The 27194-nt window shown below is 41.7% G+C and overlaps 1 protein-coding gene across 2 annotated transcripts in view; it reads left to right on the forward strand.

Annotated features, from left to right (window-relative positions):
• The first annotated feature begins 4734 nt into the window (after nt 1-4734).
• abcc3 (ATP-binding cassette, sub-family C (CFTR/MRP), member 3) overlaps nt 4735-27194 on the forward strand; it is a 45926-nt gene continuing 23466 nt past the window's right edge. Inside the window, exons 1-11 of one of the 2 annotated variants that reach the window (XM_068305544.1) lie at nt 4735-5000; nt 14697-14873; nt 15376-15501; nt 16159-16296; nt 17785-17910; nt 18117-18178; nt 22215-22346; nt 24569-24814; nt 26172-26349; nt 26481-26642; nt 26795-26887. In XM_068305544.1, coding sequence (XP_068161645.1) covers nt 4965-5000; nt 14697-14873; nt 15376-15501; nt 16159-16296; nt 17785-17910; nt 18117-18178; nt 22215-22346; nt 24569-24814; nt 26172-26349; nt 26481-26642; nt 26795-26887 — 1476 coding nt within the window. In that variant the 5' untranslated portion in view covers nt 4735-4964. The remainder of the gene's footprint in view (nt 5001-14696; nt 14874-15375; nt 15502-16158; nt 16297-17784; nt 17911-18116; nt 18179-22214; nt 22347-24568; nt 24815-26171; nt 26350-26480; nt 26643-26794; nt 26888-27194) is intronic. The other variant, XM_068305545.1, reaches the window with a different exon arrangement.

Raw genomic sequence — 27194 nt, forward strand, 5'->3', positions numbered from 1 at the left:
TGTGTGATGTTTTTGTTCAGCTTCATCAGAGAGCACAGTTGTTCACACAGGCATATGCTGCCAAACAGGGGGCGTCCGAACAGCTTGGATGCACAGCTGCTGCATTGTGTCACCTGAAGACACAGAAGTTTACCTTTTTACCTCTCTGAACATACAGTATACTCTGACTCCCACCTGGCTTGAAGCCTCCTGCTCTCAGCTTCCGCCTTCCTTTTAGCCAGTTTTGGGGAGGGGAGTAGCCAAATTCAACCTCCACTCTGACTGCTGATGAACTTCTGCTATAATTGCATTGTGGGAAATTTAGTGTTGGTGCGTGCAAAACACCAGCAGGCGGATGTGGTCTATGGGCCGATTCTAATAGTTATAAAAAATCATCCAGGGGGCCATAAATAATTCATCAGGGACCAGATCTGGCCCGCGGGCCTTGACTTTGACTTACAGTATGTGCTTTAGAGTGAAGTCATTTAATCCCATTATGTTGTCTTCTCATTTACTCAATGATATTCTATCATATACAGTATCGCACTCCTTCCATCTAATCAAGCTTTGTTAATAACATAATGACATTGAGTCCAAACATCTAAGTCAGTGGTTCTTAACCTTGTTGGAGACGCCGAACCCTGCCGGTTTCATATGCTCACTGAACCCTTTAGTAAAAAAAATTTTTTTTTAACAAATTTAAGACATAATCACAGTATTTACCGCACTATAAGGCGCACCTTCAATGAATGGCCTATTTCTTTTTTTAAAAATTAATTCATACACTGGATTATAAAGTGCACTGGATTATAAAACGCATCTGAGAACTCCTCTTCAATGAATGGTCTATTTTAAAACTTTTTTCATTTATAAGGCACACTGGATTATTAGAAATGAGAAAATTAAAGGCTTTTTGGTGCGGAAAATACTGTATATGTTTTACTGGTGTATTTATTGAATTGTGCATTAATGTCACCTTTTTCAAAGAACAAAACCAAGACAGTGCATGAACTCACATGAAATGACCTACCTGCAAATCAGAGTAACTTCTGCTGTTGTTACTGAGAGAACAGTTCAGATATGTGTGGCTTCACCTTGGCAAGTGCTACTCTTATATCATCTTTCTCAGCAAACTCTGTTTCTTTTGTTTTCCATGCAGCTTAAGGAAGTGTTTATTTTTGCCAGTGCGAGACTAGAGTTGCTCAACTTGACATTGCAAATCATGCAGAATGCTGACTCCTATCACGTCCCGTTATACATTACATTTAAATTCACGTTGTTATTATTATTGTAATAATAATAATAATAATAATAATAATAATAATAATAATAATAATAATAATAATGATAATGATAATGATAATAATAATAATAATGATAATAATAATAATAATAATAATGGATTAGATTTCTATAGCGCTTTTCTGGAGACTCAAAGATGCTTTACATTGGATTCATTATTCATTCACTCCTCATTCATACTTGGTGATGGTAAGCTACGTGTGTAGCCACAGCTGCCCGGGGGCAGACTGACGGAGGCGTGGCTGCCAATCTGCCCCTACGGCCCCTCCGACCACCAGCGGAACAATCACATGCATTCACACACCAGCGAGTGTCCCACTGGAGGCAAGGAGGGTAACGGGAATCGAACCGCCAATCTTGAATCATTGGACGACCCGCTATACCACTGAGGCACGGTCGCCCGTTGCACATATTCGTCCGACCACTTTCAGTTTTTGCTCAACATAGTTAATATGGATTAAAATATTAAGAAAGTAATCAGATGGCGTACCATCATGACAAGCATAAATCGACTACTGAGTACGCAAAATCCCCTGTAACACAGGTAGGCTGATTGATGTAGCGTGATCACCTGCAGCCAGTGATGGCTAAGGGGGCCGTGTCACCACAAATTGACATGATGTGACAAACGTACACAATGATTCGTGTATGTTCGGCAAAAACACCTGACACTATGTGTCGGGTGTTTTGTCTTGACCTCCGTCTCCGCCGAACCCCTGAGACCGACTCACCGAACCCCTAGGGTTCGATCGAACCCAGGTTAAGAACCACTGGTCTAGAGATAGTGTCACTGAGGAAAAGACAGGAGACAGAGCTGGAGGTAGCAGAGATGAAAATGCTGAGGTTCTCTCTGGGAGTGACCAGGATGGATAGGATCAGGAATAAATACATCACAGGGACAGCACATGTTAGAGGTTTTGGAGATAAAGTCAGAGAGGCCAGACTGAGATGGTTTGGACATGTCCAGAGGAGAGATAGTGAATATATTGGTAGAAGGATGCTGAGTTTTGAACTGCCAGGCAGGAGGCCTAGAGGAAGACCCAAAGAGGAGGTTTATGGATGAAGTGAAAGAGGACATGAAGGTAGTTGGTGTGAGAGAAGAGGATGCAGAAGACAGGGCTAGAAGGAGGTAATTGATTCGCTGTGGCGACCCCTGAAGAGAAAAGCCGAAAGGAAAAGAAGATTCCCTTGTTATTCCCTTGTGTTATTCCCATTTGACCACTAGATGGCAGACTCATTACTTTGTTGCCAAGACTAACCAATATACTGTAGCGATCATAATTCCTGTTAGAGAAATAAAATACAAGAACATCAATTAAAAAAGGTGAAGAAATCAAATACAAGAATATTACTTAAAAAAGAAGAACGAAAGATTGGCAATATAGTGTCAACACATCCTTTATTTATTTTTCCCATATTTTGGGAAAACTAGGGTAAAATAATAAATAATTGTAATGGAGCTTAGTGACTGAAAAATTTAAACTTGAATGTATGCTCAAATACAGCATTGTAGTATATATATCAAACAACAGCCAGGGAGTCAGAGAGAAATCCCTTCTGACGAGCATGGATGGAAAAATCGGCTTACAGCTCTGGGGTTGAATCACGTCTATAGAGGCTCTAATTGCATAATGCTGATACTTGACAACTCATGGCAGCTCCTGCTGTGTACGTACAATCTAGGATTCCCCTCACATGTCAAGGTGAGTTCTCAGTCTTCATCTTCATCAGAAAGGATCATGGACACAGAGGCGTGTGCCTGTGGGCTAAGGGCAGCTCTTCTCGGAAAAGAAGGGCTTAGCATCTGGTAATCAGATCCCATGTTGGACAAGGAGACTTAACAAAGCTTTGCTGCTCAATGCTTTGCAGTCCATAAAGCAGGTGTTCCAGTTTGTGTGAGGAATGGCTCTCTGCTCAAATGCAAGTTCCCTCTCTAACTTTTGACATCTCACCATTGAACCAACACATTGGCTTTTTCTGTAAAAATAAAAAGCATTTAATCTGTTGTATGAACTAAATGGACTTGCTGCATTAATGTACATAACTTGTTTTAGATTATCTCAAGTTTATGTCAAAGCTAAACAGTCACATCCACCATCACTATCACAAGTCACAAGATTGCTTCAAACTTTGAGAACATCTCAGTAGAGAAAGCCAGAAGATGAAGATGGAAAAGAGCACTACATTTGAGCACTGTGATCACACTGTTGAAAGCAACATTTTAAAAAATTGAAATTTGCCAAGAACAAGATTATAACTTTATAAGTAATCAGATCAAGGGATATTTGAACATCATGTTATCAATATTGCATTTTCATTGTTCTTCATTTAGCTCTGGAATCTTGCACAGTTAGTGCTCTTCCACACACTCCCCTTGTAGCACTGTTAGGTACACATATGCCAGGATTAGGGTGAAGGTTAGCTGTTTTCAAGCCAAATAGAGAGTGGGCAATAAGCTCCCATCATCTTTGGAGAAGTGCTGCAACACCATCCTCCTGGGTGGCTCTATGTTTTTTTATTTTTAATTTATGGTAGATTATTGGTAGATTATTCATGACAAAATGCCCCCTGGGCTACATTGTGTTCTCTACGGTGAAGGACGGAGCAGTCAGACAGAATGTCGACCCTCCTTGCTATGCCACAGAACTGAGCTGTATGGTCATTGAGGATTCTGTGCCATAACTGTATAACAACAATTTCTGTTGTTGGTGGTGGGGATGGTGGTGCATGTTTGTGTGTTTTTTTGCTGTGTATTAATTCAGGTCACTTACTTTATGTTTATTGTTTTTTTTGCTGTACTGTTGATGAGTTGCTGAAAATCTGCATTTCCAATGAAGGATGAATTTAAAAAACTTATTTTCTGGTAAAAAGAAGTGGAAAAGGCTATTTGATCACCCCTGTTTGTTTGCTTGTTTGTTTGTCTGTTTGCATGTTTACATGATGCCTGGTAAAGCTGTGCATGAGTGTGTCTTAGGATATATAAAATGTCCAGTTTTTTGAAGATCCAGGACTTGATTTGACAGCAAAGTGGTGTCAGCATGATGACATAATCAGCGTGGGCTATGCACTAGATGCAGTGATTCAACAGCTGATAAATGATAATGGTGTGGGCAGATGCACCAGACTTTTTCAAGTTCCTGAGAGGGTAGGATTTATACTATTTGAACAAAATGATCAACTAAAAAAACTTAAATGATAAAACTTCTTAAGACCTAACAAAATGTTTGAATCTGACTCACCGTAAACGTGTATCTTTTTCTGTCAGCAGCAAATACTGTACTTTTGATGCACAGAGGACCCGCCTGTGGGCTGGGGGGTCAGCTTCTTACCAAATGTACGCCCTGACGACATGACGCAGCAGCAATCTGTTGAGTCACGTAGAGAGAGGATGGGTGAGAGACGAAGGGGCGGAGCCTGACCTCCACTTGAAGCTACCTCCCATAGAAAGTAGAGCTGCCCAACTCCCCTGCTCTGTCTACTTGTCTCCGCGGAGGTTGGGCTGTCCTCTCACCCCTGTCCGGCCGGAGCTGTTGGGACGGCTTCTCGGTGAGCTGCGGCTCCTTCACGAACACGTACCTGGCTGGGTGTCATGTGACTGAGCGCTGTCGTACGTAACAGAACGGGAAAGCTGCTAAAGGGATCAGGAGCTCTCCGCTGGTTCACGGTGTCCTGCCGTGACGGAGATGGAGAAGCTGTGCGGACCAGAGCTTCCTTTCTGGGTGAGTAGGTTTCCGTCAGCCGCCGATGGTGTCAGCCCAGTCCTTCTTTACCAACACTCACTGGAAGTGTTTTGGCTTCATTCTTTTCTTCGCTTAATGTCTCACTAGATAATCTTGTGTTATGTTATGACATAAAGCTCCTTGTGTTTTCTCCACGTTGCCATTCTGAAGTAGCAGCTATGGCTAACTGGTAATAACCCATTAAAAGCATTGGCTTGATAGATGGAATGTGCTAACATCGATCTCTGTCTATTAATGTAAAGAACTGAGCAACAACATATTAATTAAAATTAATGTTACTATACTGTAGTTACACCTCCAACACATAAGGTGTGGAAACTTACCTAAGAGTTAGAAGAGTAAGGACACCAACTCACATGAGAAAGTTCCTCCTGACTGACCCGATAAAGGTACAATCTCACTGACAATATTACTGTATACTGATCAGTGACACACTCAAAGTAACTTCATTCAAATATTGTGGAGAATACATGCATGTGGAGGTGGTATTTCAATTCGTGGTTCAAGTAAATAAAAACAAACAAATGCGATGTGGTAATAAATTTATTGGGATATTAAATTATTTGGCAAGAGGGAGATTAATAATGATGTCTGTACTGAGAAGCAGCAAGATGCATACAGTATGTATATCCCCTTAAAGCTCAGACACTGGTGGTGGTGGTGGCCGATGACTCTAGCAATAATGAAAATTAATGAAGTTGGTGAATTTTTGGATGGTGTAATCATGCGTAGGATATGTAAAACAGCAGAACTAGAGTAATGGAGAAAATCATGACAATAGGAAAATAATTATTGTCATTATTATTATTATTATTCATTCATTCATCTTCTTCCGCTTCATCCACCGTAGCGGGTTGCGGGGAGCTGGAACCTATCCAGCTGGCTTAAGTGTGAAGCGGGGGAAACTCTGGGTGCGATGCCATTGCACTGCAGAGCTACACATTATTATTATTTTTATTATTATTATACAGTATTCACACATTATTGAATATAATAGGATGAAGACAAGCCAAAACAATAAGCTAAACTGATTAGAAATGTTGCTACATAAACTATGTGCCAAAGGGAACATTTTTGAAAAGGGATTGAAATGATGCTACTAATTCTGCAAGCGTTATTGCGTTCCTCCGACTGTCAGACTTTCGACAAACTAGCAGAGAGAACCCAAAAGCACGACGAGAGAGTAGACAGTTGGGAAATCGAAGTTTTGTATTCAATCGAGCAAGCAGAGTTTAAAGAAACAGATAGTCAGTCCAACCGACAAATGAATCTGATGGGGCAGAACAGAAGGCAGAATCCAGAGATCAAGCAAAATCAGAATCGGGTAATCATACAGAAGACATGAATGCTGGAAAGTAGTACAACTATGAACGCTAATAATCTAACAGAGAACGGAGGGGTGAACAGTGAATGTGTGTAGAGTGCAGACTGACTCGGTTATAGGTTACAGATGATTGAAGAAAGACTGGTGAAGAGAATAAACTTGATTGAGGACAGAGAGGAGAAGAAGGCTCTGAAAAGACAGGAGATGTTAATGCAGGGAAACATTAAGAATGAATAAGACCAAACTAAAACTTCAGTGTTATCAGAAATTCATGACACCTAGTCTCTTCTACACAGCAAAATGTGAGCCTTGATGCACTTAATGTGTAGCGTCCAAAGCTGGGTGGTGTCTCAGTAATTAAGTAAGATGCAGAACAAACATGGGATCTTGTTATATTCATTGCTAAACCACCACCGTGAATTTGAAAACTGTTTTTTGAAATCCTGTTAGTAAAGGTAGAAAATAAAGTATGTAAACGAAAAAAATCCATACTTCTGCTCAGAGACATACACAAGTTAGAAGAACACCCATCCATCCCTGGATCGCCAGTGCATCGTGGAGCCACATGAAAGACAATAACCACTTATACACACACAAACACCTGCAGAGAATTTAGAGAAACCAATTCACCTAAGCTGCATGGTGGGAGGAAGACGGAGAACCTGGAGAGAATGGTGCTTGTATTAAAAATATCTGTAATCTTATCTGTAATGTGACTGAACAGGAGCTGCTTAATGGTAACTATATTTTGCTGCTGTTTTCTGTTAAAATTGCTTCTTCTGTTGTCTTTTTCATGCTTGAAAAGTCTCGTAAGCTCTGCCCATTTTCAGTAAATCGAGGTTGAGAAGTCTGAAACACTCAAGCGTTAGATGGTCTTTTGGTTTACAACGTTGTAGACTGAATTTGCTATGTGAAGTCTCCAGCTTCAGTGCACAGGTTGGGTGATCAAAACCTCTGTGGAGGACAGACTGTTTCTCCCAGACACCAAGGGAAGAATGCATTGGATGTACTGTAGCACATATAGTGAACATGGACCGGATTTGTAATTGAGGATGTTACAGTGACATGCGGGCGGCACGGTGGCGCAGTGGGTAGCACTGTCGCCTCACAACACAGCAGTTCCGGGTTCAAGTCCCGCTTTGTGCGGAGTTTGCATGCTCTCCCCGTGTCTGCGTAAGTTCTCTCCGGGTTCTCTGGCTTCCTCTCACCTCCAAAAACATGTGCTTCAGGTTAATTGGCCGGTCCCAAATTGTGCGTAGGAGTGAGTGTGTGGGTGCATGGTTGTCTGTTTTTGTGTGTGGCTCCGTGGTGCGTTGGCGTGTCCCCCGCCTCACACCCTATGCCAGCTGAGATAGGCTCCAACTCCCCGTGACCCACTGCAGCGGATACAGCGGCAGAAAATGGATGGAGGGACAATGACATGTGTCTCTCTAAACAACAGATGAGTGTGTGGTTGAAATCCAGCTGTAGGTTGTCATGCCTGCAAGCAAAGCAGGCCAACCTTTCACCACACTGTAAAAAGGCGCATGACACCAGTGAAACTGGGATTTGTCCGGACTAAGCCAGCAGAAGCCAGTTCAGCTTCTTTAATCACTGCACATTCACTTTATTTAGTTGTCGACATGATATTGCCGCCACATATTTGGGGCGGCAGCGAGTCATCCAATGATCGCAGGATTGGCGGTTCGATTCCCGGTCCCGCCCAGCCACCTCAGAGTGACAGTGGAGGGTGTCAGCTCACACTCTGAAGCGAGCACTGCCGTGGTGCCCTTGAGCAAGGGGCCGCCCCCTTTATAAGTTACTCATTACGGCGCATCACAAAGGAACTGTTTAGTTTTATTAATACATGAAAACAGCTTGGGTTTAATCATGAAGGCTGTGTGTGTGTGTGTGTGTGTGTGTGTGTGTGTGTGTGTGTGTGTGTGTGTGTGTGTGTGTGTGTGTGTGTGTGTGTGTGTGTGTGTGTGTGTGTGTGTGTGTGTGAAATACGGTAAATTTACGATCCTGTCAGTTTTGCTCTGATTATTTGTTAATCCTAAGGCAACGTGGTTACCAACACTACTTTATAGCATTTGTAAGTCTGATCATTACTTATAAACTGAAACGATCTTCACTCATGTGAGTAAGAAACACTTAGTGTGCGACAACCCATAAAATATGAAACAGCAAAAACATTGAGTTGACATTCTTCTATCACTGACCAATCATTTAATGTAACAGTTACACCGCACATCTTTTGTAATAAATATGCACCATGAGGCTCTGGTGAATAGTGAGCACCTTTCATTCATTACAGTACATGTGGAGCATGTGTTCCTCTGCAGCTGCTTCAGGGGTAAAAAATTCCTGTGCTGCAATTTCCTTTAGTGCTTCATTAATTGTGCGACTCGATCATAAGGTGTTGATTTTGAATGTTGTTGTCATTGTGTAGTAATATTAGGTGAACGGGTTCAGAAATAACGTGTACTGTCAGGGTTCCAAGCACATAGTCAGACAGGAAGAGTCACATGTACCTTGAAAACTCTAAAACTAGGATATTGCAAAAGATTGGAATAATTTTTGTCTCATTTGCTTTGGTTCTGTGGTGTTGGGCGGAACTGAAATTAAACCAAAAGCAGGAAATAGTTTACTAAAGTTGTCAGAATTATGATGGTAAGGGGTGTTTGGTCCAGTTCTTCCAAGTGGAGAGTGTGACTCGGATGCTTTGAACTGAATTGTACTGATGTTGATCCCGATGCAATAACAGAACAACTTAAGAGAGACGTTCACTGTTGAAGCATGTCTTGTCTACTGTATAGTCTTTTTTTGACAATATAGCACGCACGCACACACACACACACACACACACACACACACACACACACACACAAACAAACCAGCAATGATTCCAAATGCATCGTTTGCTAATTACTGAGGAGCATTTTTTTGGTTAGACCACAAGCTTGTATTTTTTGGTCTGTGGGAGGAGAGGCACGTGGAAGCGGGATGTTTTTAGTTTGAGACTTCAGCCAATCTGTAACAGCTTGAGTTCATGTGATATTTCAATATTCCATGTGTCATTTTGCCCCAAACTGGCTACGAAACTGAAATGGCTCTATTTTGTCCAGGCCTGGGGGATACGTCATCTGCTTACAGATCCAGTTTACAAAGCTATAGAGTAGTGCATATTTCTGTTTTTCATAGACCTCATGTTAGCTGTGAATGTTGTCATCCAAACCTCTCAATGTAGGACTGTATGTGAACATCACAAGTGGCATTTCCTGGCCGTCCTTTTGTCAGCCTTCCTTTCATACCACAAGACAGCTTTTTACTCTGACAAAGAACAGATGGACAAACTCAACAATTTATTTTCTCATACGTTTAACTGGGAAGCATGAAAGAAATCGTAGATTGTAGAGAGTTGGCCGTAGATCCAAGACAGATAGAGATAAGATAGAGATCTGGATCCTGGAATTTAAAAAAATATTTATTCTATTGAAAATTGTGTGTACATTTTAGGCATTTATCAGCAAATAAATAACAACAATAGTAATTGTGACTATGTGTTGAACATATTCACAATTGAAAATATGTGTGATTCAGTGTGTATCTTAATTGCTTTCCAATTTCACATTATTTTATTCAGTCATATTCACTGCGTATTCAAATTAAATACAGTAAGCTCTCTCTTATTTATACTTCAAGATGCACGGCTTCACTACCGTGCAGATTTTTAGAGAGTAGAGAGTAGAGTAGAACTTTATTGATCCCTTAAGGAGTTTCCGTCAGGGAAATTAACTTCAGGGAAATTAACTAGTCGGTAGTCACCTCATACCGTACGCGCATGCTATTGGCTGACAGCAGCGCACTTCTGTGTGTTAAAGAAACATTTTTCTTTTATACAAAAATGCTTCAAACAGTCTATAAGAGTGTGGGAAAAGTTAATACAGATATAAGGTGATTAAATATATCAGTATGGAGAAGGTTCATAAATGTTTAAACAACTGTAAATAATAAAATAAATAGTTTGTCGCTGTATCACAGAATTTCGTTTTTCATGTGTGGTTGCGGAATGCATTAACCACGAGTAACGAGGGATTACTGTACAGTCAGTTTACCATTGCATCTATGTTTCTGTAAACAAGACGATGGTGTTGTCTACATCTGGTTATTTTTGCGGGTCATGGGTCTGCTGGAGCCTATTTTAGCTGGCTATGAGCAAAAGTTGGGGTACACCCCAGACAGGACACCAGCTCATTGCGAGGCCAAATGAAAGACAAACAAACACACACCAAGAAAACCAAAAATAGTCAACTGCCCATCCTCGTCTAAGCTGTTACACCTGAAATCATGTGTGAACGGTTGCTGTGGTTTCTGGGGATGGAAGTCAACACTTCATTGATCAATGATGTCTTAATCCTCCTCTGTTCAGAGATGGTTTCTCCAGTTTGAAAAAATGGGTGCTCTAAGTCCTCTCAAACAGTCTGTCTTCCCTGTGATTTTCAGATGCAGGTGGAATGCTGAGGCTAGTCCTGAGGAGTGTCTTCTGTATTGATCCATATTTTGAGGAGCAATTTTTTTTCTCCCCAATGTACAGGTCACTGCATTCCTCACTGCACCATTCAACTTGCATGGTATTGTTCTGTTTGTGGAATGGAGTTTTGTCCACACCACAAACTAAGTTTGGTCTTTCAACCAACTCCTCAGGACTAGCAGTGTACCTGCACCTGAAAGACGCAGGCCATTGCTTAATGAAGTGCCAGCCAAATGAAACCAACAATCCAACTGTTGACTATCTCCAAAGGGAACTCTTAGTTGCAGGAGACTGGGATTACATTATGGACTACCTGACCTTTAACTAGTAGTTGTAAAACTCTTAGTTAAGGGCCTCTGTTTATTTTTCCATGAACATCTAACCAATTTGTTACTTTGTAATCTGAATTTCCTTTGAAGGTAAACTGTGCAATGTGACTATGGACCATGTGTTTTTAAAGAAAAAGTTGTATTACCCAAAAAAAAAATATATGAGGAGATAGATATGGGCCAAGGTAAGCAGAAGAAGAAATGAATGAATAAATGAACAATGGGTAAATTAGATTTTTATTTGAATACTGATTGTGATGAAAGTCTTAAATGTGAACCTTTCAATTGTAAATCTGTCAGATCTGAATCTGGCAGTGAACTCCACTTGATTCAGTGGTAATATGACAAATACTGATGAAAGATACTTTGTTGCAATGACAGTTTTTGTCATTTAAAATGTCACCAGCTCGTTATCATGCTGACATTAGTAGCTCTCATAAATACATGTCTATGATATCAGCATTGCTGTTTCTTCATACTCTCATTTGTTGGATATTTCAACTAAATGTGTGACCATGTCTGATAATTTATATCTTTAAAGTGACAAAGATCCTTGCAGATTTTAAACCATATTATTGACTGTTAACAGGAAATGTGAATTATCAGTATTTTTACATCTAAAAAATTGAAAACAGGAAACGCTACATATCCTTTTTTGTGCAGAACCTTGATTGAACAGAATTTGATAATTCAAACATAATATTGCATTTTCCATCAAAACCGTTTGGACGGAGATAGTGGGTGAGCAGAGACCCGAGGTTTTTGTTTAGAATGAACAAAATCCAGACTTCAGATGAACGAGTTCAGACCAGTTCACAATGATCCAGATATCTCCTGTTAACAGTTCAGAATTCAGAACTTTGAATTAAGTTTACATAATTTTTTTCATCATTTCAACTATTCTCAGCAGAATGACACGTTTCTCAGTGCCCACTTCCCCACATGAATGATGACCATATTCTGCATAGAATCATTCAATCGCTGCTTTTAACATCCACAGCCTTTTAAGAACTTTAAATGTTTTTTAGGTATGGACTGATTGTTTTTCACTGATTTGACAATAATTGCTGACGGCATGTTTTATCACTTGACTCTTCTGTCATGTCTGTTCATGCCAGTGGTTATTTCCACAAACTGTTGCTATATCTGCTGTTAGCATCAGATCCCCACGGCTCCATGACAATCCTGTGACAATAACTCGCTGCTACGCAACCTGCTTGTGAAACTCCTAAGGGAAAAAGGTGTCAGCACCGTTCAGCCCGTGTCCACCATCTGCTTCAAATGGGGAGCCCGTTTGTTTCTGATTCGCTCTTCTTCATCCAGCTGAGTGAAGTAATCTGCCTGTTCAAGGCTCTTCCGGGTGGCTGTTAGTACCAAGAGCCTCGCCCTTTTCCTCTCACATTTTGTTCAGGTTTCAGGTTTCATGAAAGCTCGTAACTGCCTTGGAAGCCTATGAAAGGGACTGAAGGCCAGCTATGTGACAAGATCAGCTTTTCTTATTTTCTGTTTGTTGCGAATTTATGTTCATTTCATTTTTGTTTTTTACTCTGCATCTCAGTACAAATCTGATAAGCGACAATTTTGTCCATCAAATGAAAATCAATCTAAAAAAAATTGGAGCTACTGTAGCTCATAAAATGGCTGTATTTATTTATTGCCATTATTTCTATAATTATTATTTACAATTAGTGTCTCTGTCACAATTATAACAAACAATCAGCTAAGACCAGCCTCTTTATTTGATATGGTCAATCATTAAACTGGCTATTTGCTTACTTCTATTCCCACGGTGTGCAATGGATATGTCTGAATGCGTTTAAATTCCAGATGAACTTTTTTGTTCTATGAAGAGCTAGTACTATGTGATGTAATATATGAACATAATTAATGTAGTATTGGCAGTGGGAAAGGTGGAATGGAGTTTAAAGGAAAAGGGAAAATAGCTCGGTGAATATAAACAAATCGAATCACACACCAGGAAAATTCCTGAAAAAGTGAGTTTACACCACAGATTTGACATCAGACAGATCTCTGCGGTGTGGTTTGTTTGGAAATAGCATTCCCGACAGAGGACATAATGAAGACTCTGTCTCCACAACCCACTGTCTTGTCCTATATGGTGGATAGCAAATGATGGATGGCATTAGGGTGGTGGTGGCTTTAGGTACGACTAGAGCAACTGAGGTGAAGGAACAGGCGGAGGTTGTGGAGGACATGGCTGATGGGTTTTGTTAGCAACTCGTTTATTTTATCTCACATAAATTCATGAATGTGTGTTTTGGTCATTTATCGACAGTGTGTCATCACAGGTTGTAACCTAACAGAGATGTTTACAGCTGAGGTGTGTGTGGTCATTGTGTCAGTGTGTTTTTGTTGCACAGCTCAGCAGTAAAGTCCTCTCTAAAATGTGATGGATTCAAATAAATTGTAATCTGCAATCTTCTGTAGTCATTTCAGCAAATTTTGTTGATGTTGAATTTTACTAAAGCCGCAGAACATTTAACAGTGGCAGGAACCATGACATATTATCACCAAACATCCCATCGCAGCACCATCACACACTTGACCGTGCACTCATGCTGTAGCAGATGGGTGAAGCGATATCTGGAGAGGGGCTGGAGGTTTGACAGCTGTGTTTATCGTGCTTCCATCTGCGGGTGGGGGCTTCATCTGTGTTTAAACAAGAGAGCGCCGACGCTGTTATTTTGTGGCCGCATCACTCTATGATTCATACTTCCCCTTTCTCCTGCGGATGTCCTCTGGATTGCAGAGGTATTGTTCCCCAGCAGCAGAATAAATACGTCCCACTGTTTTCATTCAGTGTTGAGTAAAGGTTTATCTTGACATGTCATCACAAGTGAGGCTCGTCTTACGTAATGCAAGTAACCTTTCCTTGCACGTGACTGTGAGTTCAGGTTTCTGCATGCTTTTTTTTTTAGCTTGAACATAGAAGTAGCCTAAATTTGTCATTAAATATTTTCTGAGTGGTTTTATCTAGTGTTGCATTACCTTACTACTGTTCACTCTATCAGTTATTCACTATTTAGAAGAACAAGGTATCCTGGGATATCAGCTTTGCTTAAATGTCAATGTGTTTCTATATACCAAAACCTTTAGAGATGCATGTGTTAATTGTTCCAAATGATACGGCTGCAGCTTCTGAATCTAATTCAGTTGAAAGCATAAACACGCACACTGCTGTTGCTCTCAACTTGAACTTGCTTCTTTTAGGTTGAAAGTAAATCTTTTAATCTCTGAACTCAAGATTGTTGTGTATTTGCCCTGGAGGTGTCAGCCAAGTTTCTAATGGATTACATATTGTCTACACTCCCCTCTCTACACTAAACAAACATGGATATTTGCTTTTGTTAAAGTGTGATGAAGCTCCAATCCCGTGTTTCTTTTTGATGGCCAGAGGGAGGGGTTCACATTGTACACAATGGCTTTTCTGATAAGAGATGCACGAGTTAAAGCTGAAGTGCTGTCCTCCATCTGTTGCGTCTCTGCAGGTAGCCAATCAGACGCTCCACACAGACCGGCCTGATCTGCCAGAGTGTTTCCAGCTCACGGTCCTGTCATGGCTGCCGTGCTTCTACCTTTGGGCTGTCTGCTCTATCTACTGCTTCTATCTGAAGAGGAACAGCAGAGGCTACATCATGATGTCCATCATGAACAGATTCAAAACAGTGAGAGGGGACTTTGTTTATTGTCCGTTTAATGTAGTGTGCTCCCAGGTAACACCGACGTGTTTGATTGATATGTGATGTCCACTTCTGTGATGATTACCATTGGTTAACCAGTACTTAATTGGTCTCAAGAATACTCACCTTTTTGTAAAACAATTAAAAAGAACACAAATATTCTGAGCTGTGGAGAAACAGCAGAGAGTCTGGAATCTTGGCTGCAAAAAAATGACATATACAGTATTATCTTTTTTAAACTCCGTCATACAGCAGCCTTTGTACATTTTTAGGCTGAAATGATGTTAACTGTAACTTGATTTGTTAATGGAGGCATACAACCATGAGATGAGGATTTTAGTTCCAGACAAAAAAATCTCTATTTTTATACATTGTCTCAAAATGTAGGCCCCAGGGAAAATCTGCTTTTCTGATAGTCACTGATATTCCACATGGGTTCATTCATGCTGTTTCACCGCTGCCTCTTTCTCTGTCTGTGTGCTCTCAGGTTTTTGGCTTGCTTTTATGGATTGTGTGTTGGACAGATCTCTTCTACACGTTCCACGAGCTGCGTCAAGGTTACAGCCAACCGCCTGTCTACTTTGTCACCCCGCTGGTCCTTGGCATGACCATGGTGAGGAAAGGTCCATTCAAATATAGTTCCAATGCAGTTCCTCGAAAGGAGGCAATTTCAAAGGGGTGGTATGATTCTGTTTCTTAACCTCTCGCCCTGACTCCTCAACAACCGTCGTTGAGTAGTCAGACGGGTCTTGACAATGGTTGTTGGAATATGAATAGCACTGACCACACCTCTGAGTTAAGAAGCTGAGACAAGACCAACCACCACTGAAGAAGTGTCTTAAAGGAGCTTTCTTTTAAAGCCCAGTGGATTGATTTAAACAGATTTGGATGACCATGACAAACCTACGCAGGCAGCAGCCTGATTTCAAGCTTTGTGAATTGTATTTTTTTGTATTTGAGAAAAAGGAGGAAATATTAGTGGTTTCATAAAATGCTTCAACCATGTCCAACAGTGGATTGTATGTTTTCTTAACGTACACATTATAGACCTGATATTTTTAGAATGAGCTCAATCCTTGTGGCTTTTTCAGTCACTTCCCCTTGAATGCCAGAAGTCAGTAAACTTGTGGTGCAACCTGCTTGTGCTTTACTGTAGTGATGGCATTAGAACTGACTGCTTCACCTTACACGGCCTCTGTGATTCCGTCTTAACTAATGGAAATCTGCCAACCTCCCTCTATAATGTTTCTCTCCCTTTCCTCTCTCTCAGCTGCTAGCCACGTTTCTGATCCAGTATGAGAGGTTACACGGTGTCCAGTCCTCGGGGGTCCTCTTCATCTTCTGGTTCCTGTCGGTACTGTGTGCCATCGTGCCTTTCCGCTCCAAAATCCTGCAGGCCTCCAGCCAGGTGACGACACTCAACTGTGCAATCATTTAGTCTTTTCTACCCCTGGAGCCCATTCCAACAACAGATTTACATTTCATTACACTCAGATGTTTCACCACCTGGCCTCCTGAAGTGGTTATCAGGAACTCCAATCCAAACATTTCTCTCACATTGCTTCAACAAGTTGTTGTGGGGCAGTGTTTCGCTACAGGAAACAAGGCAGTCAGAGACTGCAATATCCCGCAACACCCCTGAATTTAAAATTTTACCCTGACCGTAACTTTTGTTTCATCTTTCTATCTTATCTGGTCCCTGAGATATGTCCAAAAATATCTCAGAATAGAAAATATCTCATGGTCTTACTCAGACTGGCCTTCTCCCTCGTCTTTCTATCTTACCCGGTTCCTGAGTGTACAAAAGTTGAAATTTGACCTTAACCTACTTTTCTCAAGGTCAAGGTCATCATTTCATTTTCATCCCCTTTGCTGCCCGAATAATCTGCTTTTTCTTTCATATTTCTATCTGCAATGGTTTTGGAGATATTTGGTGGACGGACGGACAAACACACAATCACTGACAATTTCTCTCCGTTATTAGTGAACATTTTTCAGTTGATTATTGAAAAAGGACACATATTACAAAGCTGAAAGGAGAGAGAATATTAGATGTAGATTTGTCATGTCACCAGAAACATCAAGTCCATTTGAATGTCTGATGTCTGGTCAGAAACAGGTGTTTGTAGAAAGGATTTTATTGTAACAACTTTATGAAGTGATTGTGCGTCAGCGTTGTGTTTATAGCTGTCTTTAAAAAAAACTGCCCATATTGGCTGTTAAAATTCATAGCATGTACAGATTATTGTCAGTGATCAGGCTAATAATGCTTAATGCATTTACATTGGTTCATATCCCTGTTCATTAGCCTTTTGTGTAGTAGCCCCAAATTACTGCAGTACGTAAAAACAAACAAACAAACCCCAAAAAAAACCCCATTAAAACCACAATTCCAGGGGATGTGTGAGAAATGCTGATAACACAACAAAGAAAAACTAAAGATGACGTGTCATTGTGTGGGCGGGGCTCCAAAAGCAGTCGCCACACCTAACAGTAAGCTAGAGTGGAAGAGGTGTGTCGGACTTGTCACTCATTATTTGCTGTAGGTTTCCAATCATTATTCCACATGTTTGACGGTTGTCGTGTGTGTGTGTGTGTGTGTGTGTGTGTGTGTGTGTGTGTGTGTGTGTGTGTGTGTGTGTGTGTGTGTGTGTGTGTGTGTGTGTGTGTGTTTCTAAATTAAGAATGTGACCATGGTTGACTTGACCTGTGAAATCTGGACCCGTTAGACTTGATCAGTTTTTCCCGCTCACTTGAGAAAGCTCTTATACAGGATACCATGAGTGAATTGGTCAGCTGCAAACACACACACACACACACACACACACACACACACACACACGGACTGGTGTGTTTCCAACCATGAATGGGTAAATGTGTGTGCGTTCCGTTTCAGAGTGAAGTGACGGACAAACTCCGTTTCACCACGTTCTACTTCTACTTCGGTCTGGTGGTCTGTGAGCTGATCCTTTGCTGCTTCAATGAGAAACCTCCTCTGTTCTCCAATGTTAACACAGACCCTGTGAGTCACACATCCTCCCTAAGTGCAGTGCACACTCCATGGCATGAGCATGCATTACTGTCTGACTGCATTCCTGCTGAGTTGAACATCTGTGTGCTCTGGGGCTTGCCTCGTGCAAGTGAAAACAAGTCACAGACACAAAGAACAGATATTTGTATTTTTCGTCCTTTTTTGACGTCCGTCACTTTTTAAATCTTCATTCTCAGAATCCGTGCCCTGAAACCACAGCAGGATTCCTCTCCACTATTACATTTTGGTGGTTCACCAGGTGGGTGTATTTTTTGTTTGTGAATATTCAAACTGTTTAACATTAAATTGTATAAAATTCAAAATAGTGAAATGGATGCTTTATTTTACACATGGTTATTTCTAATTTTCTTTTTTAATTTAGTGTTTCTGAAAGTCACCTAATGCCAGTGTTTTGACCTTTGGTCAAAATCATGACAGTTTCCTCTACAAACTTTTCAAAAAAGATTTTTTCTTTCTTTTTAAAAAAAAAACAAAACTTAAGGATGCTGGAAGGGCAGAGATCATGTTTGTACATTTTGTTAAGTAATGCTTTGCACAAACAGTGAAATAACTGATCTGAAAAATACTTCCCCAAAACAAGAAAAGCTGTACTACACAGGTTAAAGCCCTTACCACAACTCCTGCTGCTCAGCTAATTAAAAGAGACTAGTTTGCAAACTTTAGGACAGGTTTTTTCAGTGTTCATGAGTATTTTGATTGTCTTGCTCCTTTAGCCAACAGAAACAAAGTCACTCCTTTTATTAAGAGTTGTTTAACCTGCTGGTATGCAAAGAGATGAAAGGTATGGATAGAAAGGCGACAATAGATAGACAGACGGACAGACAGACAGACAGATACCAGGAAAAAACAAAACAGAACATACCACAACACACTACACTACACTAACAGACACATGTAGCATTAACAGTACATATACTAAAAAAAAATTAAAATTACAATAAAACAGCATAAAATTCAAATATAAACAGTATAAAATTAAATTAAATCCATTTAACCGCGTGCTGACCTCGCCACCTCCCCCCCGTTCCTCCTAAGAGAGTCATCGTACGCCCCGATGGCACGGCGCATGAAGGAGGACCTCAGCCTCTCTGTGGAGGTGCTGTGTGACAGCAGTCTGCCGCTGAAGGTGCTCCTCTGCTGGGAGAAGGTGGTGTGCAGGGGGTGGCTGGTGTTGTTTATGATGGCCCTGAATTTAGACATGGTCCTGCTCCCCAGAACTGTCTCCACAGAGTCCAGGCTCAGCCCGACCACTGAGCCCGCTCTGCGGATGAGTCTGTTAAGACGGTCCCTATCTCTTTTCCTGGCCCCACCACCCCAACACACAATGGCTTAGAACATGAGAAGGAGCTTAGGACAGATGCTGAAGGAGGCCAGCCTCCTCAGGAAGTACATCCTGCTCTGCCCCTTCTTGTACACACGGTCCAAGTTGAGTGACCAGTCCAGTCTGCTGTCTAGCTGCAGTCCCAGGTACTTATAGTTTCCTACCACCTCCACCTCACTGCCCTCGATGATCACTGGCTGTGGAGAGGGAGGTGCCCGCCGGAAATCCAGCACCATCTCCTTTGTCTTGGAGACGTTGAGCTGGTTCTGTTGGCACCACTCCACAAAGTCAGCCACCAATGCCCTGTACTCCCCCTCATCATCCTCCCGGATACACGCCACAATCGCAGTGTCATCGGAGTACTTCTGTATGTGGCATGTATCAGAGTTGTGCTTGAAGTCCGATGTGTAGAGGGTGAAGAGTTTGGGGGAGAACACCGTCCGCTGTGGCGCCCCCGTGCTGCTGGTCACCATAGAAGACAAACAGTCCCCCATACGGACGTACTGGGGTCTGTGATCCAGCTCACGAGGTAGGGGTCCACAGCCATGGAGGTCAGTATGTCCTGTAGGAGCCTGGGCTGAATGATGTTGAAGGCGCTCGAAAAGTCAAAGAAGAGCACCCTAACGGCACAGCCCCCGGTGTCCAGGTAGGAGAGCACACGGTGGAGGAGGTACAAGACAGCGTCGTCAACCCCAACCTTGGCCTGATAGGCGAACTGGAGAGGGTCCATTTCACCCTGCACCTGTGGACGCATGAGCTCCAGGACCAGTCGCTCTAGGGTCTTCATTATGTGGGAGGTAAGAGCGACTGGTCGGTGGTCGTTGAGCTCAGTAGGACGTCTTTTCTTGGGTACAGGGACGATGCAGGAGGTCTTCCACAGTGACGGGACCCTCCCCAGCCGCAGACTGAGGTTGAACAATCGCTGCAGGGGGTCCACTAGTTCTGAAGCACAGGCTCGGAGGAGTCTTGGGGAGATCTTATCCAGTCCAGCCGCCTTATAGTAATAGAGCCTCCGCAGCGTTGTCGTCACCAGGTCTGCAGTGATGACGGTCTCGGTCGTGGTGGGAGCCGGAAGTCACTGTGAGGTTGGAAGTCCAGTGGTTGAGGTGGGGCCGTTGAGCTTCGCAGCTCTTGGAGTGGGCTCGGGAGAAGTGGCGGGGGTGGAAGGAGAGGAAGCACAGGAGGAGGGAGCATCAGTGGAGCAGCCGGGAGAGGCCTGGGACGAGGAGCCGGGAGTGGTGGGGGAGCTGAACCGATTGAAAAAGCTGTTTAGTTCATTTGCTCGTTCACTGTTCCCCTCCACAGTGCTGCGCCTTTTCCCGTATCCGGTGATGGTTCTCATCCCATTCCAGACCACCCACACCTGGTTGCGCCCCAGCTGCTTCTCCAGCTCCCTCCCATACGCCTCTTTGGCCTTCCTCAGGCAGAGTCTCACTTCCTGCTGGGCCTTCCTCATCTCCTCCTCATTCTTGCTCCTGAACGTCCGCTTATTTCTGTTCAGAACAGCCTTGACTTCCTTTGTTACCCAGGGTTTGTTGTTGGGGTAACACCTGACTGTCCTGACAGGGACTACGGTGTCCACACAGAATTTCATGTAATCTGTAAAACACTGAGCTGCCCCCTCAATGTCCTCCCCATGTGAGCCCACGATGACATCCCAGTTGGTGGTCCTGAAGCAGTCCCTCAGCGTTTCCTCTGCTTCCAGGGACCACCTCCTCACCTTCTGTGTTGTTGCTGGCAGCCGTTTCACCAGCGGGATGTAGGTGGGCTGTAGGTACACTAGGTTATGGTCTGATTTACCTAGTTGAGGGAGGGGGGGTGGCGGTTTATGCCTCCTTAGCATTAGTGTAAAACAGATCGATGGTTCTGTTCTTCCGTGTGGAACAGTCTACACACTGGACCATTGTGGTGAGAGATGAGTCCAAGGTGACGTGATTAAAGTCACCAGTGATAATGACGAGCGCCTCCGGGTGCTGGGTCCAAGGAGCGGAGGTGGTGCCACAGATGGTTTCTCGTGCAGTCTCAGGGTCTGCACGTGGAGGGATGTAGACGGCGAGGACAATAACGTGTGAAAATTCACGCGCCAGGTATTAGGGTCTGATGCTAACAGCTATTAGCTCCAGATCGTGGCCGTCACATGTCCCGGATGGCACCATCTATCGTTGGTATAAATGATTAATCCACCTCCTTTCTTCTTACCGGCGGTGTTCGTGTCCCGGTCCGCTTGTACGGAGGAGAAGCCGGTTAGTCCGACGTTGGCGTCTGGCACAATCTTCTACCCATGTCTTTAAAGGGGCCTACACAGGCCACTCCCTACCCTTCCCACATTTATGTACTATAATAACTCACATCAAATGTACTTCAGCTGGATTTATCACACACACCCAATATACGACATACTCCCCCTCGAAAACACTCAAATAAAACCACCAATTATAGCATTAAAAACTGGAAAAGAATTCAGTGAAGTCTTGCATCAACACAAATTGAGTTTATCCAGTAGCAAGAGAATATGTGTCCTTGACACAGATTTTATGTTTGATCCTGCAGGTGAAAGGATATTTGTTGTTTCCTGTTACATGTGACACATTTTCTTTCTGTGTCTCCTGAAAACCCATCTCTCCTTGTGCAGGAAAGAAAATCAGGAACATTTTGCGCTGACATCTGATCCAGTAGTACATATTGATGATTAGAAATCCAGGAAATTCAATTAAGCGTATTTACAGAAAGCATTATTTTAGAGCTGTTTTTGTAGTTGCTGGATTTTTAGGATGATAGTTTGTATAGAGAGTAGAAGTCAGGGAACAAAACAAAACTCACAATGAACTTCAGACTTTGCTGAAGCCTTCGACTTTTGAAGTAATGTCTCATTTGTGCATTTACTAGAAATAATTTGCTGGTGCTGAATTTCTCAACCACTGGATTGACTCTAACTCCCATGTCTCTCTCTTAGTTTGGCCATTAAAGGCTACAAAATGCCTCTGGAGGCCAAAGACCTCTGGTCTCTGAACAGACGTGACAGTTCTAAAGTGATGGTGCCCAGACTCCTGAAAGAGTGGGACAAAGAACAGACCAAAGCCAAGAGGTAAGTTTGGTAACCTGGATATTCCAGAACCGCTTTTTTTTTGTTGCCTGATTTGAGAACCATTGCTGTCGTACTGTTGCATTACCAGCTGTGTTTGTTTCTGACATCAAGCTCTGACTTATCAGACACGGCGCTGAGGGCACGGCGTCTATGGATAGATCATTTACATTAAGTCTTCATGTAGTTTGAATTATAATGTCACATTGAGAGGCTCATTGAGGACCTACAAATGAAAGCCACCCATGCAGTGTTTGCTACGTTGTAGTGAAGTTTAGGACTTTAAATAGTCAATAAAATAAATCAATAATTTGCAGAAATGACATCTGACATTTCAGTAGTTTACTCACGCTAAGATAACAGTCCATAAAGATATGATATATGAGTAGATGTAGATATAGATACGACAAATTTAGAGACAGAAATGATGGAAATATTTACATATGCATTTAATTTGAGTGTAAAACTAAAATCATGTTAAAGATATACAAATGCTGCACTCAGAGATGATTGCAAGAGTTGTTGTATATCAAGGAAAATGATTTAGTGAGAATAAAGAGGTTATCTTTGAAGATGACTCATATGCTTCCCCTCCATACAGATACCACTGGCTGTATGAGCTGGAGGGGATTCTGTTTGAAAAAAGCTGGTCAAAACCCCTCAACAAACACCAGTAATTTAGTGTGGAGTGTTGGGGACAATGACACACACCATGTTTCCATTTTGTGTGTGTTATAGATTATATCAATCCAAGCATCGATCAAGGCTCCCTTGATTGATGCATGGACTGATGTAATCTATGACACACACAAAATGGAAAGATTGACATACTACTGTATCTCAAACTTTGCTACATTTTACCAGTTTATGGTTCAACGAACTGTGTAGAGAACTCCCAGAAGAGCAGACTTCTGTTGCAGAATAACCAAGGGTTATTTTAAATCTCAGCTCTAACCATGTTGAAGTTGTATTTTAGTTACAGGCCGAGCCTTTTGCTTTTTTTAATCTTATTATTGTATATCCGGTTCATGCACCGCACTGAGTTTATATGGGTCTGAGTCATGTGAGTGAAATGTGACAGGACTATAGTAATATCCTCGGGGCTACTTCCTCCTTTAATGGAGAAAGCTGACACTAATTAGGTTTCTTGAGTGTGTGTGAACTGACATACTGAAGATCCTTAAATATTTATAAGCTAATTGTAATTCCCAGGAATAAATGTTTGCTATGACGTGAACATTCTAAGCAGAATGCCTCTGCTGTGGTGTGTTCAGGTACAAAAGGAGATGTCGGTTCCAGCTCCATGTGAATTAATGTGTAAGCCTCATGATGTCTGACCTCCAGGCTTCTTCCTCTCTCGGTTTCTCAGTTTCCCTGTCACAGTTTTGTTCTGCTTTCCCACTGAGAGCTGCCTGTAAAACGATACGGCAAAGCTTGTTCCAGGCTTTTCTTTTGTGGCTCGGAAACCTGTTTGCTGACTGAGCTCCTTTACATCCGCTGTGTTAAACTATAGTCACCAATTAATTCACAGACTCCTGCACTGAAAACTAGTATTACAAAAGATATTTTCTAGTTTGGAAACCATTGTTCTCAGCATTTCTTGCATTTTGTCTCACTTCCTGAGTTCTTTGTGGACAAATCAACATTCTTGGGTTTGTGTTTGTGTTTGTTTATTCACAACAACCATTCAGTTGACTATTTTTTTTATGTAGAAATATGGAACAAGTGTGTTTGTCTCCTTGCTGTTGAGAATTTTCTCTTGTGGACATCGGTCAGCGTTGTGCAGCAGTGTGAACAACTCCATAATTTCATAATCATTTATTTTTTTGTTGTCTTTTTTCATTTATTGCTAGTTTAAAATTATTATTCAGAACAGTTTACTTGTTTTACAAACTGCAATTTGATTTCTGTTGTTAAAAGTCACAACTCTCTCGGCGCCTCAGATTCTCCTGAGCCCCCTTTCATCCCTGAAAAAGTTTCACTTGTATCTGGTAATGTAACAGTATAAGCTCATAGGTTCACTGCCCCCATGATTCCCAGTGCTATTGCTTTCTTTTTTTTCTTTATCCATTGTTTTCAAAAAACATTAAATAACAGCAGTTCGGATTAGGAGGATTGAGTCACCTTTCATTTTTTTCACGTAGTATATCTTTTTATTTGAAATTAATTCTTTAAAAAAACAAGAAAAACAAACAATCTTTTAATTACATTCTAAAATTCTCAAGTAAACAGAATCTGATCATCCAAGCCGAATACTCCAAACCACCGCCATCGACCAACCACATCATCGGAGGAGGAGGTGAAAGCAATCCAGAAGAAGTGGAAGTGCTGCTGTCCAATCAGAAAGCTGCTCCTCACCGGCCGTCATTCCTGCGTGCCCTCATCAGAGCCTTTGGACCCTATTTTCTCATTGGCTCTGCTTACAAAATCTTGCAAGACATCATCACCTTTGTGAACCCCCAGCTGCTCAGGTATAAAGGCTCAACAAATTTTCAAGTTTCCGCTCACTGACAATCAGTTGTTTCAGTATCTTCTATTTTCAGTGTGTTGAATTAGAGTTTTTGCTTGATTTGGCCATCAGTTGTGGTTTTCCTAAGTACAGTAGTTATTATGAATTATTGAATTGAGATCTTTTTAGAAATATCAGAAATAACTGACCGTTTGCAGGCTGATGTAGTTTACGAACCTTATTATATGTTTTCCATATGTTTTTCTATTATTGTAACTATGGGTTGTTTAACAGAATGTTTTATGCTGTAAAAACCTCGCCCTCTACTCCGGCCAGTACGAGAAGAAGTTATTCAGCATTGGGAATATCCACTTTCCATATTTTTCCAGTCTCAATTTAATCCATATTTAAAAGTTCAAACTGTAAATTCAGATTGAGTAATCTGCTCATTGTTTTCAAAAGTGTGTTAACACAGTAGACAAAAAAGTAAAGTTGAAGCCTGTTATTCATGTTGGATGACAAACTACCAGTGTTTCCAGTGGATGTGAAGCCATGCTGACATACATCCACTGGGCCTCACCACAGGTGACACCAATCTGTAGCCAGGCCTAATTTACCTTTAAATCCCACACTGATCCAGTGACAGAATGACCCGGCTCTTCAGCATCGTATCTACTTATCTACGTATCAACAGTACAGCGGCTCCTTTAGCTCCTTTAGTCTTATACAGGTAGTCGTATCGTTTCAGGACGTAATCAGGTGCTTCTTTAAAGTGACGTTGTGGCTGTTCAGGTTAAGTGTAGCTGATGCTCACACAGCAGAGAGACAGTAAGACGCTGACCTTCTCAGCATGGGACATTCTAAAGAAGTCAGTTTCTGATAAAAACTTGGTTTTATAGTTCTATGCCTCCTCTGAAGATAGAAATAATATCTAAATAACATATATAGTTGTAATACGTAATTTTAAAAATTACCGCAATATTACTGGGAGGCCAGTCAAGTGACCAGAAACGTTCCAGTGGACTATTTCTAGTTTCTGTCCTTGGAATAGCGGACTATGTTAGGTACGATAATAATAAAATTATTGAGTCACCATGTAACGGAAGTGTAAAGGAACTTCTCCTTGTCGAAAGTTTACTTTTTAGGCTAGGAATTAATTTCTGTTGTATTTCCGAGGTGGTTCTACATCACCTTTGCTGATGTTCATTTGCGGTACACACTTATTCTAATGCTAGTATACATGCTTTGGGTGTAACAGACAAAAAGAAGGAAAAAGGGGTTACATAACAACTTATTTCTGTGTGTGTGTGTCAGTATAGTTGTTTTTATATTTGTTGGGTATTTTGTCAAAATAAATCATTGTCTTTTCTCACTTACAGGATGTTGATCTCATTTACAAAACAGAAAGGTGCTCCAGACTGGTGGGGCTACTCTCTGGCCTTCCTCATGTTCTTCACCGCCGTTCTGCAGACTCTCATCCTGCATCGACACTTCCAGTACTGTTTTGTCACAGGCATGAATGTACGCACCGCTGTCATAGGAGCAATCTACAGAAAGGTAGCCTCAAGCATCTTACCATCCAAGAAGGAACCTCATAATGTCTATTTCTCTCTGGAGCAGCTGCAGAGCTTCACAGAAGAAAGAGTTCATCATGGTGGGGTTTTTTTGCTTTCATTGTTGTACTGCAGGCTCTAGTGATAACTAACGCTGCTAAACGCTCATCTACGGTGGGAGAGGTGGTCAATCTGATGTCTGTGGACGCACAGAGGTTCATGGACCTCACCACCTTCCTCAACATGTTGTGGTCTGCTCCTCTCCAGATTGTTTTGGCACTGTATTTCCTCTGGCAGGTACGTACACAAATTAAACATGGGCCACTGTAAATTGTGAGTAGGTCACATCCCTCCATGATTCAGTTTTATGTAAGTGTATTTATTGAATATAGGAGGCCTCTGCTTCATCCTCATATGACTTTTATGTACATTGATTTTCTGTTTAACAGAACCTTGGTCCCTCTGTACTGGCTGGAGTGGCGGTCATGGTCATGCTCATCCCTTTCAATGCTGTCATTGCCATGAAGACTCGGACCTACCAGGTATGAACAGTCAGAGTAGGACTACAGTGTGAATGAGCAGGCTAGTTTTGTGTTAAGTTTCTGTGTTATATTTCTGCTATTTCAGCCGTTATTCCACATAAAATTGTACGTGTTTCTACAGTTTTATGAGGAAATACCAGCCAGATTTTAGCTTGATGCAGAGTTAAGTCCTTTATTTAAATGATTTAAAGGTCATGTGTGAATATGAGAGTGAATCACAAGTTTTACCAATGCACTGTCCAAGAGAAGCAATCCCAGACTTAGACTTAGGTAAGGCAGGATTATACTCCACCAGTTCCAACGCACA

The sequence above is a fragment of the Antennarius striatus genome, chromosome 21, assembly GCF_040054535.1.
Source record: "Antennarius striatus isolate MH-2024 chromosome 21, ASM4005453v1, whole genome shotgun sequence".
Lineage (NCBI taxonomy): Eukaryota > Metazoa > Chordata > Actinopteri > Lophiiformes > Antennariidae > Antennarius > Antennarius striatus.